Below are 12245 nucleotides of genomic sequence, written 5' to 3'. Positions count from 1 at the left end.
CAAACCAGCACCTGGATCTGAATCCTTTTGTAATTAAAGGTTTAGCATAGCCACTGGGTTATTCAATAAAATGTATGTGTATAGCGCCACCTGCTGCTTGTTCTTTTTCTTATCTGTCTGTCCACAAGCATGCTCAGTTCCATCGTTCGTCTGCTTTCCAAGCTGTGGTAGAGAGACAGCTGCAGCAGCAAGGATATTCCCCCTAAGGCTACTTTCACATTTGCGTTCGGGGTTCCGCTTGTGAGCTCCGTTTGAAGGCTCTCACAAGCGGCCCCGAACACATCCGTCTAGCCCCAATGCATTCTGAGTGGATGCGGATCCGCTCAGAATGCCTCAGTCTGGCTCCGCTTGGCCTCCGTTCCGCTCAGCAGGCGGACACCCGAACGCAGCTTGCAGCATTCGGGTGTCCGCCTGGCCATGCGGAGCCAAACTGATCCGTCCAGACTTACAATGTAAGTCAATGGGGACGGATCCGTTTGAAGATGACACAATATGGTGCAATTTTCAAACGGTTCCGTCCCCCATTGACTTTCAAAGCAAAGTCTGGACGGATCCGTCTGAACAACTTTCACACTTAGATTTTTTTGTGAACTATAATGCAGACAGACCGATCCGTTCTGAACGCAAGTGTGAAAGTAGCCTAAGCTGCCAGCTTGATATAAATCTAGCCCAGCAATTGGATTAATTAATCCATGTGAGGTACAGGGCTGGTTCTAGCTTTGTTCGAAATAGATTGTAATGTACTATATGATATCAGATTTTCATTTTTTACATTACTCCTGGGATAACCCCTTTAAATGTTAGACTTGTAGAATGAGCCATATACTGTTGTTAGGATTTATGGATGTAACACAGGAAAGACCACCAATAAAGCCATTCCTGATGTTATTACATCAAGTTGTAAGCTAAAAGAAGAAAATCTTGCTTTCTCTGCCCCTGTTTGTAAACCACACAAGGTAAGAAGTACTCTAGGCAATTATCTTACTTTCTTCTTGGTCTCCTCATACTTGCCAACATTCTTGCTGGTGATCGTAGGAGATTAGGGTATGCGGCAGCGCGCTGCTGTGAATTTTCCAGGACTAGCCATGTTGCTTTTCACCAAGCCACACTCCTTCTTTTTGGCCAGGCACCCTTATGTGCCATGGCACTACCCGCTTCCTCTGTATTTGGTCTCCAGGGTTGTATCTGATGACACAGGCGTGGTAAAACACTCGGCTAGGGGCTAATCTTTGGGACATGCCAGGAGGATTCGATTCCTCAGCACCTGGTAGGTCCACCTGTTTCCTGGAGCCTCCCAGACATTCAAGGAGAGTTGAGAAGTATGGATCCGCCATTACATCACATGACTCGCGCTTTGACTACCTGAATCCTACAGGACCGCAAGTCTGTCTCTCTATGCAAGCCAATGAGACTCGCATTGAGCATCTCATAGGCTTGCATAGTCTTCCCCCATCCATATGGCCTATTAGGGCATGTGTACTTCTTAAAGGATGGGGGTACCCCTGCACGTGACCTCCCTCTGAGCCAGAATAGAGAACTATTCTGTATACAAACCACTCCCGTTCTGGTGGACTCCAGCTGTCCTTGTATTACATGGACGGCCATTCTTCTAACTGCCTGGCTGGCCACCAGTGTGCCTGGAGCAGGACCTGGTATGAACCGCTGATCATCCTGGTGGCTGCACATTGGAAGTGGTTGTGTCTGAGACCATTCCTTTGTATGATTATATTTTGGCTGCCTGTAGCCACCATTAAGTTACTGTCAATTGGAGGAGTGAGCATTTAAGCTCCATGTGAATTTAATGGGTAACTGTCATATTTTTATTTTATTTGCTAGTTTATTAGAGCTAGGCATGTATATCTGAGTTAGTCTGCCAATGATTGTCAAAAGATCTGTAATTACCCTATAATAACAGCTTTCCTTAATGTCCTTTGTCCCTTTCCACTGCTCCCTTAAAAGACCGTTGCTAGGGCTTGTCTGTCTCCAGCTAGGAAGACAGAGGGGCGGTCTTCCACACTGCATGCCTGCATTAGGCTTCAGAGTGAGGAGGCGTGTCTCAGTAATCCAATCTGATTGGCTGGCAGGGAGCTGCTGGCTACATCAAGTGTGTATGGGAAGTGAGGGAAAGCAGTTTTGGCCTCAGAGAACTGGCAGAGGAGCCATCTTGAGAAGGTCCTTATATTGTAAATGTTGAAACAGCCGTAACTAAGGGAAAAACCTTAAGGAAAACAGTGGTATGTGAAGAAACTAAAGATTTCTTTATGCATAATGCAGCTGCAGTAACATATGCTAAAATTGATTTTTTGATGAAAACATGACAGTTACCCTTTAAAGAAGAATTCTCGTGTTTGTTGATAGGCAGCAATGGCAGGGGTATCAATTAATGTATAACAGAATAGATTCAGTGCTTGTCTAGTTGCAGAATCTCATATGATCCATGGAAAGTTATATTTAGGCCATTTGTTCCACAGCTTCCATACATAGCATTGGGGCTATTTCATTTGTGTAACCCTCGTGTTAAACATTTGCTGCTTTCATCCTAGGCTTTGGACGTTGTCTTGTGTACAAAAATGCCAAGTGTACTCTGAAGCGCTACAGCAACCAGACGTTCGATAAAGTGATGGGACCTATGCTAGATGCCACCACACGCAAGCCAATTTGGAGGCATGAAATCTTAGATGCTGATGGCATCTGCTCACCAGGTGACTATCACTATGACTGTGTATCTGAATCTGCTGCCTAAGAAAAGCATAGCGGGATGTGACTGGGGTCAGTCTAAATTCCATTAAAGTAAGATGCGCCAAATTTATCATGAAGCTCACATTTCTTTATAAATATGGTGCATCTTCAGTCAGTCCATGTGTCATAACTCTACCCTAGATACAAGCTGGAGTAGAATTTGAGCTGTGATTTATGCTGATTTCTGGTATAAACTGTACTACATCTGTCAGCCAACGGCTGGCTCCACCCTTCCCACTACGCCACGCCAACTTATTCATGCTTGAAAAATGTGAAATGTTAGATTAAAGCTCCAGAATTCGTTTTTTTTTTTTTTTTATGCCATTCTGGGGATTTTGATATTGATTGATATTTGATTTTGATATCATCAGTATCAGATTGGCAGGAGTGTGAGTCCCGACACCTCACCGATCAGCTGTAAGAAGAGGGCGCGGCGCTCCATGAGCTCTTCCTAGGCCATGTGACATCACGTTCATTGGTCACATGACCTTGGCGCAGCTCAGTCCCATTCAAATGTATGGGGCTTAGCTGCAATGCAAAGGACAGCTGCTACCCAGTGTGCTTTGCTTGGTAAGCTGTCACCAGAGGCTTATTCACACAGCTGATCGGCAGGGCTCTGACTCCCAGCACTTGTATTGATGACCTGTCCTGAATCAATATGAAAATCCCAGAAACCCCTTTAAAGTGGCATCTAACATTGATAACTCTGCCCGATAAACTAAAAGTTATCTGTTTCTCCGCCAACTCATAGGGGATAGATTTGACTTTCTGGCTCACATAGGGCCAAGGATACGTCCAATTTATTAAGTGGCCTTTACGTCTTAATAAATTACGTGCACGTCGCACCAGCGCAAACTAGATAAAAATTGGAGTATGAAAACCCAGGAGTTGTCCACCCTGGGGGCATTTTCTGCAGACCTCCCAGCATGGCCGGACCCGTGGTGGTAATCATACTTTCCTGATTCCCGCAGTTGGGTTACGGCTCCATCGCTGCTCTGCTGGCTCCACAGGTCCTTCAACATCCATTTTTGACGCGGCTCATGCTGCAGCGTCACCTACGCGTCACGTCACTGGGTCACTTGAGCTGACTGAACAGAACATGGTCTGTAATTGGCAGAAAGGCAACACTGATCTGCAAAAGATAGACGTGTGCATGGCCCTATAGAAATGTCCTCCAAAGAAAAAAAAGTAAATGGCACACAGATGAAAAATACAGTTCTGTGCATGAGGTCGATATTGAGACTGCTGAAACGTGTATTTTTTTTTCTCCAGTTATAAAAAAAATTTCATTATTAAAATTTATGTATTTTCACATCCCAGTGTATTAATAATGGTTAATTTCAGCAATATTATTTTGTACATTATATGACGGTATATAATCCTAGGCCTTGCCTTTCAGGCTGCTTTGTCTGACTTGTGTGTTTAAACTCTTGCTTTTTTAACTCTGCCAATTTTTTTTATATATTTTTTAACTAGGGGAAAAAGTGGAAAACAAACAAGTGCTTGTCAACAAGTCCATGCCAACTGTCACCCAAACTCCTCTAGAGGGCAGTAGTGTGCCTCAGCAACCACAGTTTAAAGATGTGCCTGTAACGTAAGTCCCTTTGAGGCGTTCAAAAACTTTTCGGAGCTTTGACGAAGGGTAATTGCATCAAATTATTTTAGTATACGTCATCTGATTTAAGGAGCTATTCCTATAATAATCTAGCTCTTAGTATATCTACCTACGGTACACTCGTGTCATTCTGTTTAACCTAGGTGCATGTATACTAAAATTCCTTTACTACTGCAGCTGTTGGTCCAGTAACCCTAATATTCCGGCATGGGACGTTCCACATAATGACCTTTCTTGATAGCCCAGCAGTACTGTGGTGGCAGGTCTTCAGTGGGTCAGCATTGGCAGATAGTATGCGTATGTAGGCCTCATATCTTGGATTACACTACTTCTATGCCCCTTTCGCTACATACATTGCTAATGGCTGCAGTGACTGTGGTTACCTCAGCACAAGCGCCAGTGTCCTGGCATCCATGCACTAGTGGTGACATCAACTAGGACCACTGCTGATCACCGGAGGACCCGTTTTTGTCAGCGAGTGTTTGTATAAATGATTGTTATGTAACCGTCCATTAATCCAGACTTTCCAATACTATGGTATGTCATGGTTAGGAAGATGTTGGCTCTGACAGCGAGCAATTGTAGCAACTCTAGCGGTGCAGTTTTGCTTAGTTGTGGGTCTTCTCCTAAATCCCAAATCCTACTAAAATTATGTTTTCTGTTTTTATAGCTACAAAGGCTCCACCGAGTCTTACATTGAAAAGGTAATGATTTCCTCTAACGCAGAAGAAGCGTTCCTCATTAAAATCCTACTAAGACAAACAAGGAGACCTGAAATTGGTGATAAATTCAGCAGTCGGCATGGACAGAAAGGTACAGTACTGTGTATTAGCTTATCAGTCACCATGTAGTGCCCACTGGGTGAGCTCTTGATAGGACTTCATAGTCAGTTCACTCGGATATCGTCTTGGTGCCATGTGGTCATACACTAATGCCTGTTACTGCCGTTATGATGTCTGCTCCTCTACTAATTCACTATGTTGGTTTAGCCCATTATTGGCTGCTCGACTGGATATTGGCTACTGCACCTAGCAGACATTGGGGGCGTATCCTAGCGATATGCCCCCAATGTCCAAGATGGGAATAGCCTGTAAAAGGCGTTGTCTTACTTCAGGAAATGGCATTTATTATGTAGATAAAGTTACTACAAGGCACTTACTAATGTAGTGTGATTCTCCATATTGCCTCCTCTGCTGGCTTGATTAATTTTTCCATCACATTATACATTGCTCGTTTCCATGGTTATGACCACCCTGCAATCCAGCAGCAGTGGCCGTGCTTGCACACTATAGGGAAAAGTGCCGTCCTAGGCTCACTCCTACTGTACCAGCCACTAGAGAGGTCGGTGCTTTTTCCTGTAGTTTTACAACATTGGGACCCCAAAGTTTATCCTCCTGACCAAACTGCAGTAAGGAGGAGTTTGGATGGAGCAGAGGTCAAGTATGCATACTGTTGCTTTATTCAAAGCTGCCTTATTGTAGACTGCTGCAAATGCCCTCATAAACTTCTAGAAGTAATAATAGAGGAATGGCACAACACAGACTTGCATCCCCTATGTAATACCAATTCTGGAGCACCTTTTTGATACAAGTAGTTACTAAACAGACATGTCAGAAGAGGGGACAGGTCCTCTTCAAAGAGAGCCTGTTACCACAAAATACAATGCAGTCTGCAGGGCAGCATGTCAGCTATCTGTCTCTTATCTATCTGTCTGTCTCTCCTGTCTCTGTCTCTTGTCTCTTCTGTCTGTCTGTCTCTTGTCTGTCTTGTCTCTCCTGTCTGTCTCTTGTCTGTCTTGTCTCTCCTGTCTGTCTGTCTCTTGTCTCTCCTTCCTGTCTGTCTCTTGTCTGTCTTGTCTCTCCTGTCTGTCTGTCTTGTCTCTCCTGTCTGTCTGTCTCTTGTCTCTCCTTTCTGTCTGTCTCTTGTCTCTCCTGCTTGTCTCTCTTGTCTCTCCTTTCTGTCTGTCTCTTGTCTCTCCTGCTTGTCTCTCTTGTCTCTCCTGCTTGTCTCTCTTGTCTCTCCTGTCTGTCTGTCTCTTGTCTCTCCTGTCTGTCTGTCTCTTGTCTCTCCTGTCTGTCTGTCTCTTGTCTCTCTTGTCTCTCCTGTCTGTCTGTCTCTTGTCTCTCTTGTCTGTCTCTTAAGCTGTTCTGACCCCGGGTCCTGCACATTTAGCTCCTTGGATACAATGCGCTGACGTTACTGTCCATGGTCAGGATACAAAGGCTGCAAGATATCTTAAGCAATAAAAAAAAGGCCTTTGTTTCTGTTTATTACGAAACACCTGAATAAAGATAAAAACCTCACTAAAGAAAAGGAAAGATGGCACCAGACGCCCAACGAGTAGGAATATGTCACAAAGGAATGAATACAGAGAACTGGGGCATCAGGACAGGGATATACCCTGTGTATATGCAGCTTGTGTGTGGGATGCAGCGCCACTGTTGTCCGCAGGCTTTGTCTGATATTGCAGTTCAGTCCCATTTACTAGAATATCTGCACTGCCAGACAGAGCCCCTGGACAAGAGCTAATCTATATCATATTTGTATCTATCCATCTACTGTATCTCTCCATTTCTTATAATTTATCTATCTCTTATCTATCAATCATACATATAAACAAACACCTCTTAATGTCATCGTAACAAGGAAAAAACAAGACACAACCACCCTCTCAACATGTAACCATTCAGGAAAAAAACTTTTTTTAAAAGTTCTCCAGCAGCCATCCTGGTCATGCACCTCGCCCTCCCCACCCATCTAATGCTCCCTGGCATCACTGCTTAGTCCTCTGATCTGTAAACCCTTTTTGTTGGAGGTGCTAATCCGTTTTCACATGACAGACTGAGAAATGTTCTTAAAGACCAGTCATATATTGATTTCTTTACATCAAAGAAACAGCCCTTTCTATTTTTTTCCTCTGAGCTCTACAAGTTAGAGGAAATATTGAGTAAAGAAATCTTTAGTGTTTAGGAAACAGAGTTTTCTAAAAGTTTGTAGATTTCTCCTTTTTCAAAGGCCATTGAGGTGTTGATTTAAGTGCCCCCCCCCCCTTCTTTATGCAGTAATACTTTGTTGTAAGCCTTGCTTGCTTACAGCTAATACTTTGTGCTCGATTGTGTTTCAGTTCTCCATTTCTTCTGCTTTGTAATAAAATGTAATCACGTTATCAGGGAGCCTCATAGTCACGTTTTACTGAATCTAATATAGAGTACCAAAGTAAATGTAGGTCTAGAACTTGTAGTGATGCATTCAAGGGGTTCTCTAAAAGCCTTATTTATTAAAGATGTCTAACAGAAATAGCCATAGCAGCCAATCACATCTCAGCGTTGGTGTCTTCGTCTTCTCTGCTCTAAAATGGAAGATTTACTGTGATAGGTTGCCAATTCTTGATTTGCTAAATGAGGCCCCCGGGGGGCTTATATACTTAGAAGTTTGTGTCCGAATGCCGATCAGAATTGGGGGGGGGGCCTACTTTACATACTACTGGTTTTCTCTGGACATGGTACCTATGGGATTGACACATTTCTACCTAATGATACTGGCTGCAAAAAAAAAAAAAGCCGGGCGAGGGGCTTCATGTGAACACTTTATTACCTTACATCCCAAATTGTCTAATTACTCTCTGTTCTTTGGAATCATCTTTGGTGGAATATGGTAAAGGAGTGAATGCCGACATAGCTAGTAGCTACAACCTTAAACATCTCTGGTGGTCTAGGGCAGCAAGGGCTTAATGCCAGCATCCCTGGTGGTCTCGTGTTGTGAAGGGAATAATTGCACCTGGTTTCTAGATGGTTACTTCCCTCTCCAGGCTCTAGTAAGGTCGCTTTTATGGAAACTATACACCTCAGATTCCTCCTGATCTTTTCAGAGCATGCATATGTTCTCAATAGTTTGAGGAAAATATGTTGCCACCAGACCACTTTGGGTCGGCTTATCTTCCATTAGTGTGAAGGACCAGACATGTTCAGAACCAACATACCCAATCCTTATTTCTGTGACATCTGCTATAGGGGGAGATTCGGCACACTCCCATACACCTTAGATTAATGTCTGTTGTGTGTGAGGCTTTCACAGGAAGATGAATACAATTATTTAAAATCTCTTCTGCCATGTAGGCTCCATCCCCTTTCAAAAGTGGCCAGCATGGCATAAAAGGGGGAAAAGAAGCAAATTGTTGCACAGAATGAGCCATGTGCAGAAATTTGTAACTTTTCAACTCCAGAAAACTGTTGAAGAATCATCATTAATTAATTGGCCCCAATGTGTACAAGGGTTTTGTAAGTGTTAAAATGGTCATGGAAGGGATAAAAACCCAAAAAAAGTGATACCTTACCTACCCCATGCTGCTGCTGTTCCAACTTTGCCCAGGCTCAGCACACATGAAATGACTTGTACTGGAGGCGGGTCACATCCAGTGATTGGCTGAGCAGGCAGTCTAGGTCATTTCCTGTGTGTGAAGCTGGAATCGGAGCAGTGTTGGAACGGCAGCTGCAGGGATGAGGCGAGTAATGATTCTTTTTTTTGAATAAAAAATTCCTCAATGGTTTAAAACTTCCTGCCAGTATTTAAGTCCAGCAGCCCGGTCACTTACTAGCTGGGTGGCAATCCTAGATATGTGATATCTATGTGTCCATGACATGACTAAAACTATCCACTGGAAGTAGTGGAAGTTTCTGTTAAATGGCAGCAAGCAGAGATTTTGAAAACCATGGCAAATTGGTATAATTGAAAATTGTGCAACTTTTTATTGTACACTCATTAAAGGATTTCTGTCACCAGAATTAACCCTCTTAAACTGTCTGACATTAGCGATGTGCTAATGTCAGCAGAATCCAACTCTGCTATTTTTAGGTTTATTGATGCCCCCCTTACTGCACAATTCTTACTTTTGTAATATGCAAATTAGCCTCTAGGAGCAGGGGCGTGTTTCTCAGCCTCCTAGAGGCTCTCTTCTCCCACCTCAATCCACATCATGCCGTCCTTTGATTGACAGGCCAGCCTTCGTCTTCTCCTGCCGGCCCTGTGTGCTGGTTAAACAGCACTGCGCAGGCGCGAGACTTACCCAGCACACAGGGCCGGCAGGAGAAGACGAACGCTGGCCTGTCAACCAAGGACGGCAGGGCGTGGAATGAGGTGGGAGTACAGAGCCTCCAGGAGCAGGAGCAATGCCCCCCTGCTCCTAGAGGGTAATTTGCCTATTATAAAAGTAAGAATTGTGCAGTAAGGGGGGCATCAATAAACCTAAAAATAGCAGAGTTGGATTCTGCTGACATTAGCACATCGCTAATATCAGACAGTTTAAGAGGGTTAATTCTAGTGACAGAAACCCTTTAAGTGTTATTTGCCGAAACTGGAATGCCGCTTTTAAAACGGTAAAGGAGACGGAAATCAATCTACAATCTACAACTAGATGTCCCAGTATGCCGCCTTGTTCTGGCTGGAGGGGCTACAGGTGACTGTAATGTGATCACAGTAAAACTTGTATCATAAAGCTGAAGGAAAAGCAGTCTGTGAGTATAATAGATTTGAGATGCACAAGGACGCTTATGTTTTTCCCTTGGACAAATGTCCGTCTCTTGCACAATAGCGATGAAAGCAGGTTCCCTCGTAAATAAGACACCCCCTTCTGTAAATACATACCCATTTAAAATGACCAACTAATTGGCCAGTTCCAGCCAGAAATAGCAGCGACTGAGGCTCCTTTTCATCCTCTAGGGTCTTAGTCCATGTCCCGAGTTCCATCTATGAATTCCGCATTAAATGCTCATTTGAAGGTAAGCAAATATTTAGATCCCCCTCCCCAAGCTCATTGAGTGACCCACCGACCTCCCAGCACATTGTTCAGACAGTGGTATTGGCTCGCTCTCACTCCCAGTTTATGGCACAGAATAAAATTACAGTTGTGTCCTCTGACAGTTCTCAACTAAGCACACATTGTTACAGCAGTATTTTTTTTTTTCTCCAGTGCGTGTGTTTTGCAAGTTCCTGCGGTTGCCTTATAATAGGGCAGGATCATTGTGAGGGTTTCAATTAATCAGTTCCTTTGTGTGCTTACCACTATGCAAATGCATTACTGTGAGCCTTTCCGGGGCTTCTGGGAATGCCATGTTACAAATGTATTGTCCTGGAAAGCTAATATAATTTCAATCTCCTGTTTAACCGGGAAAGGCATACACAGCCGAATTGTTTTCATATTTACTGAAAACAATGGCATTAAGTTTTTTTTTCTTTCTTACACTACACAGTGTCTCAATTACTGTTACAGAAAAGCATTGAAATGCACAGGTAAATGATATAGTTTGATAACAGTATTGCTACTTTTTGATTTAAAAATGACCTTTAAAAAAATATATTTGAGTTTTAAAGTTGAAAATATTTAGCATAAATTTTTTTATAAAGTTAAAAAATAAAATGAAATTAAAAAAAATATATTTTTTTTTTCACTTTTTAAATCACCTTTTAAATGATTTTTTTTAAACATTTTGTATGTTAATAAAAATAAATTATAATTGCATAATATTTTTTATTCATTGAATTATGTACATTTTAGTAAAATAGTCATTGAAAACTAAAGTATGTGAAAAAAATTAATATATATATATATATATAATTTATATTTTTCGCTCTCTATCTATCTATATATATATATATATATATATATATATATATATATATATATATATATATAGTGTGTGTATATATATATATATATAATGTATGTATATATATATTATATATAATGTATGTATGTATATATATAAAATTTTAAAAAATCTAATAATTATACAATCATCATCTTATAAATAAAACATTTTGGAGACTCAGTTGATCAGATCTTCTGTTTTCTGCATTAAAAGCTCTTAATTTTAATATTGGCCATGTAAGTATTCATTACTTTCAAACTATAACTTATTCTAAGCTCATTACGGCCCCTTTGTGTTCTCCTGTATTAAAATCTGTCAGCTATGACTGGTCTTGCAGGCACAGTCAGCAGAGCAGAATAAGTTAATTATTTACTTGTGTCACTCGGCCTCTTGATCTAATGAAATGCACAGCTGTGTTAGATCTGCGGATGGATGTGTAGATCCCATTGTTACACGAGTCAGCAGAGGGTAGGAGCCGCTATGATGGAGAGTCCCCACTTCTTTCTGCTGTTTTGCTTTTCTGTGTTGATTTCATGGTTCTTTTATCACTCACTTTCACACAAAACAAACAACACAGCGACTGTCTGCTATGGGAACCGCTTGGCACATAAAAGGGGTTCTCAGGGGTTGGCGCATTCAATGTTACCTTCAGCTTAGGTTCTGGTTAGCAGTTGTGTAGGACTTTGTAAAAACTGTTTATATCATTAATATTAGCCTGCCAAACAAATTGGATCTACTCCTTTTTATATTTTGTAAGTTAAGATGAGCATTGGGGAGTATGCACCATCTGACCATGGTGCAGCAGTGGTTCTAAGGATATCTTTAATAATTTTTTTCAGCAAAAGTTCCTAAGTTAAAAAAAAGAAACTGTACGTGAATATACCGTATATCCTGTGCTTATTTCGATTTGTTGCAGTGCAACTCAATGCAGCATTTTAAAAAAAAAAGTCAAAATAAAGTTTTTAGACACTGTAGGTTCCATGATTAAGACATTGATATATAAAGATCTGGACAATCCGGGAAATAGATTTTTTTTTCTGAGGCTGTGGGAGGGAGTTTTTACTTGAGAGTGTAAGAAGGTCCTAAAAAAGCAGGCCCCTTGTCAGTGTTTCCACATTTTTGAGGCCATACAGTTTTTTTTGTTTTTTTTAAAAAAAGAGCATAACCAGGCAGAGGTTTTAAGTGCACCTCCTGAGACAATCTTAATGAGAACGTCATTGGAAAATGACCACCGGTCATTAGGCCTA

At 41.8% G+C, this 12245-nt stretch overlaps 1 protein-coding gene across 1 annotated transcript in view; it reads left to right on the top strand.

Annotated features, from left to right (window-relative positions):
* Positions 1-12245, top strand: part of POLR3B (RNA polymerase III subunit B) — a 147147-nt gene that overhangs the window by 109755 nt on the left and 25147 nt on the right. Inside the window, exons 21-23 of the mRNA XM_040439604.1 lie at positions 2544-2702; positions 4216-4333; positions 5025-5167. Coding sequence (XP_040295538.1) covers positions 2544-2702; positions 4216-4333; positions 5025-5167 — 420 coding nt within the window. The remainder of the gene's footprint in view (positions 1-2543; positions 2703-4215; positions 4334-5024; positions 5168-12245) is intronic.

This window comes from Bufo bufo, chromosome 1 (genome assembly GCF_905171765.1).
Source record: "Bufo bufo chromosome 1, aBufBuf1.1, whole genome shotgun sequence".
NCBI lineage: Eukaryota > Metazoa > Chordata > Amphibia > Anura > Bufonidae > Bufo > Bufo bufo.
This window is presented reverse-complemented; position numbering and strand designations above follow the sequence as displayed.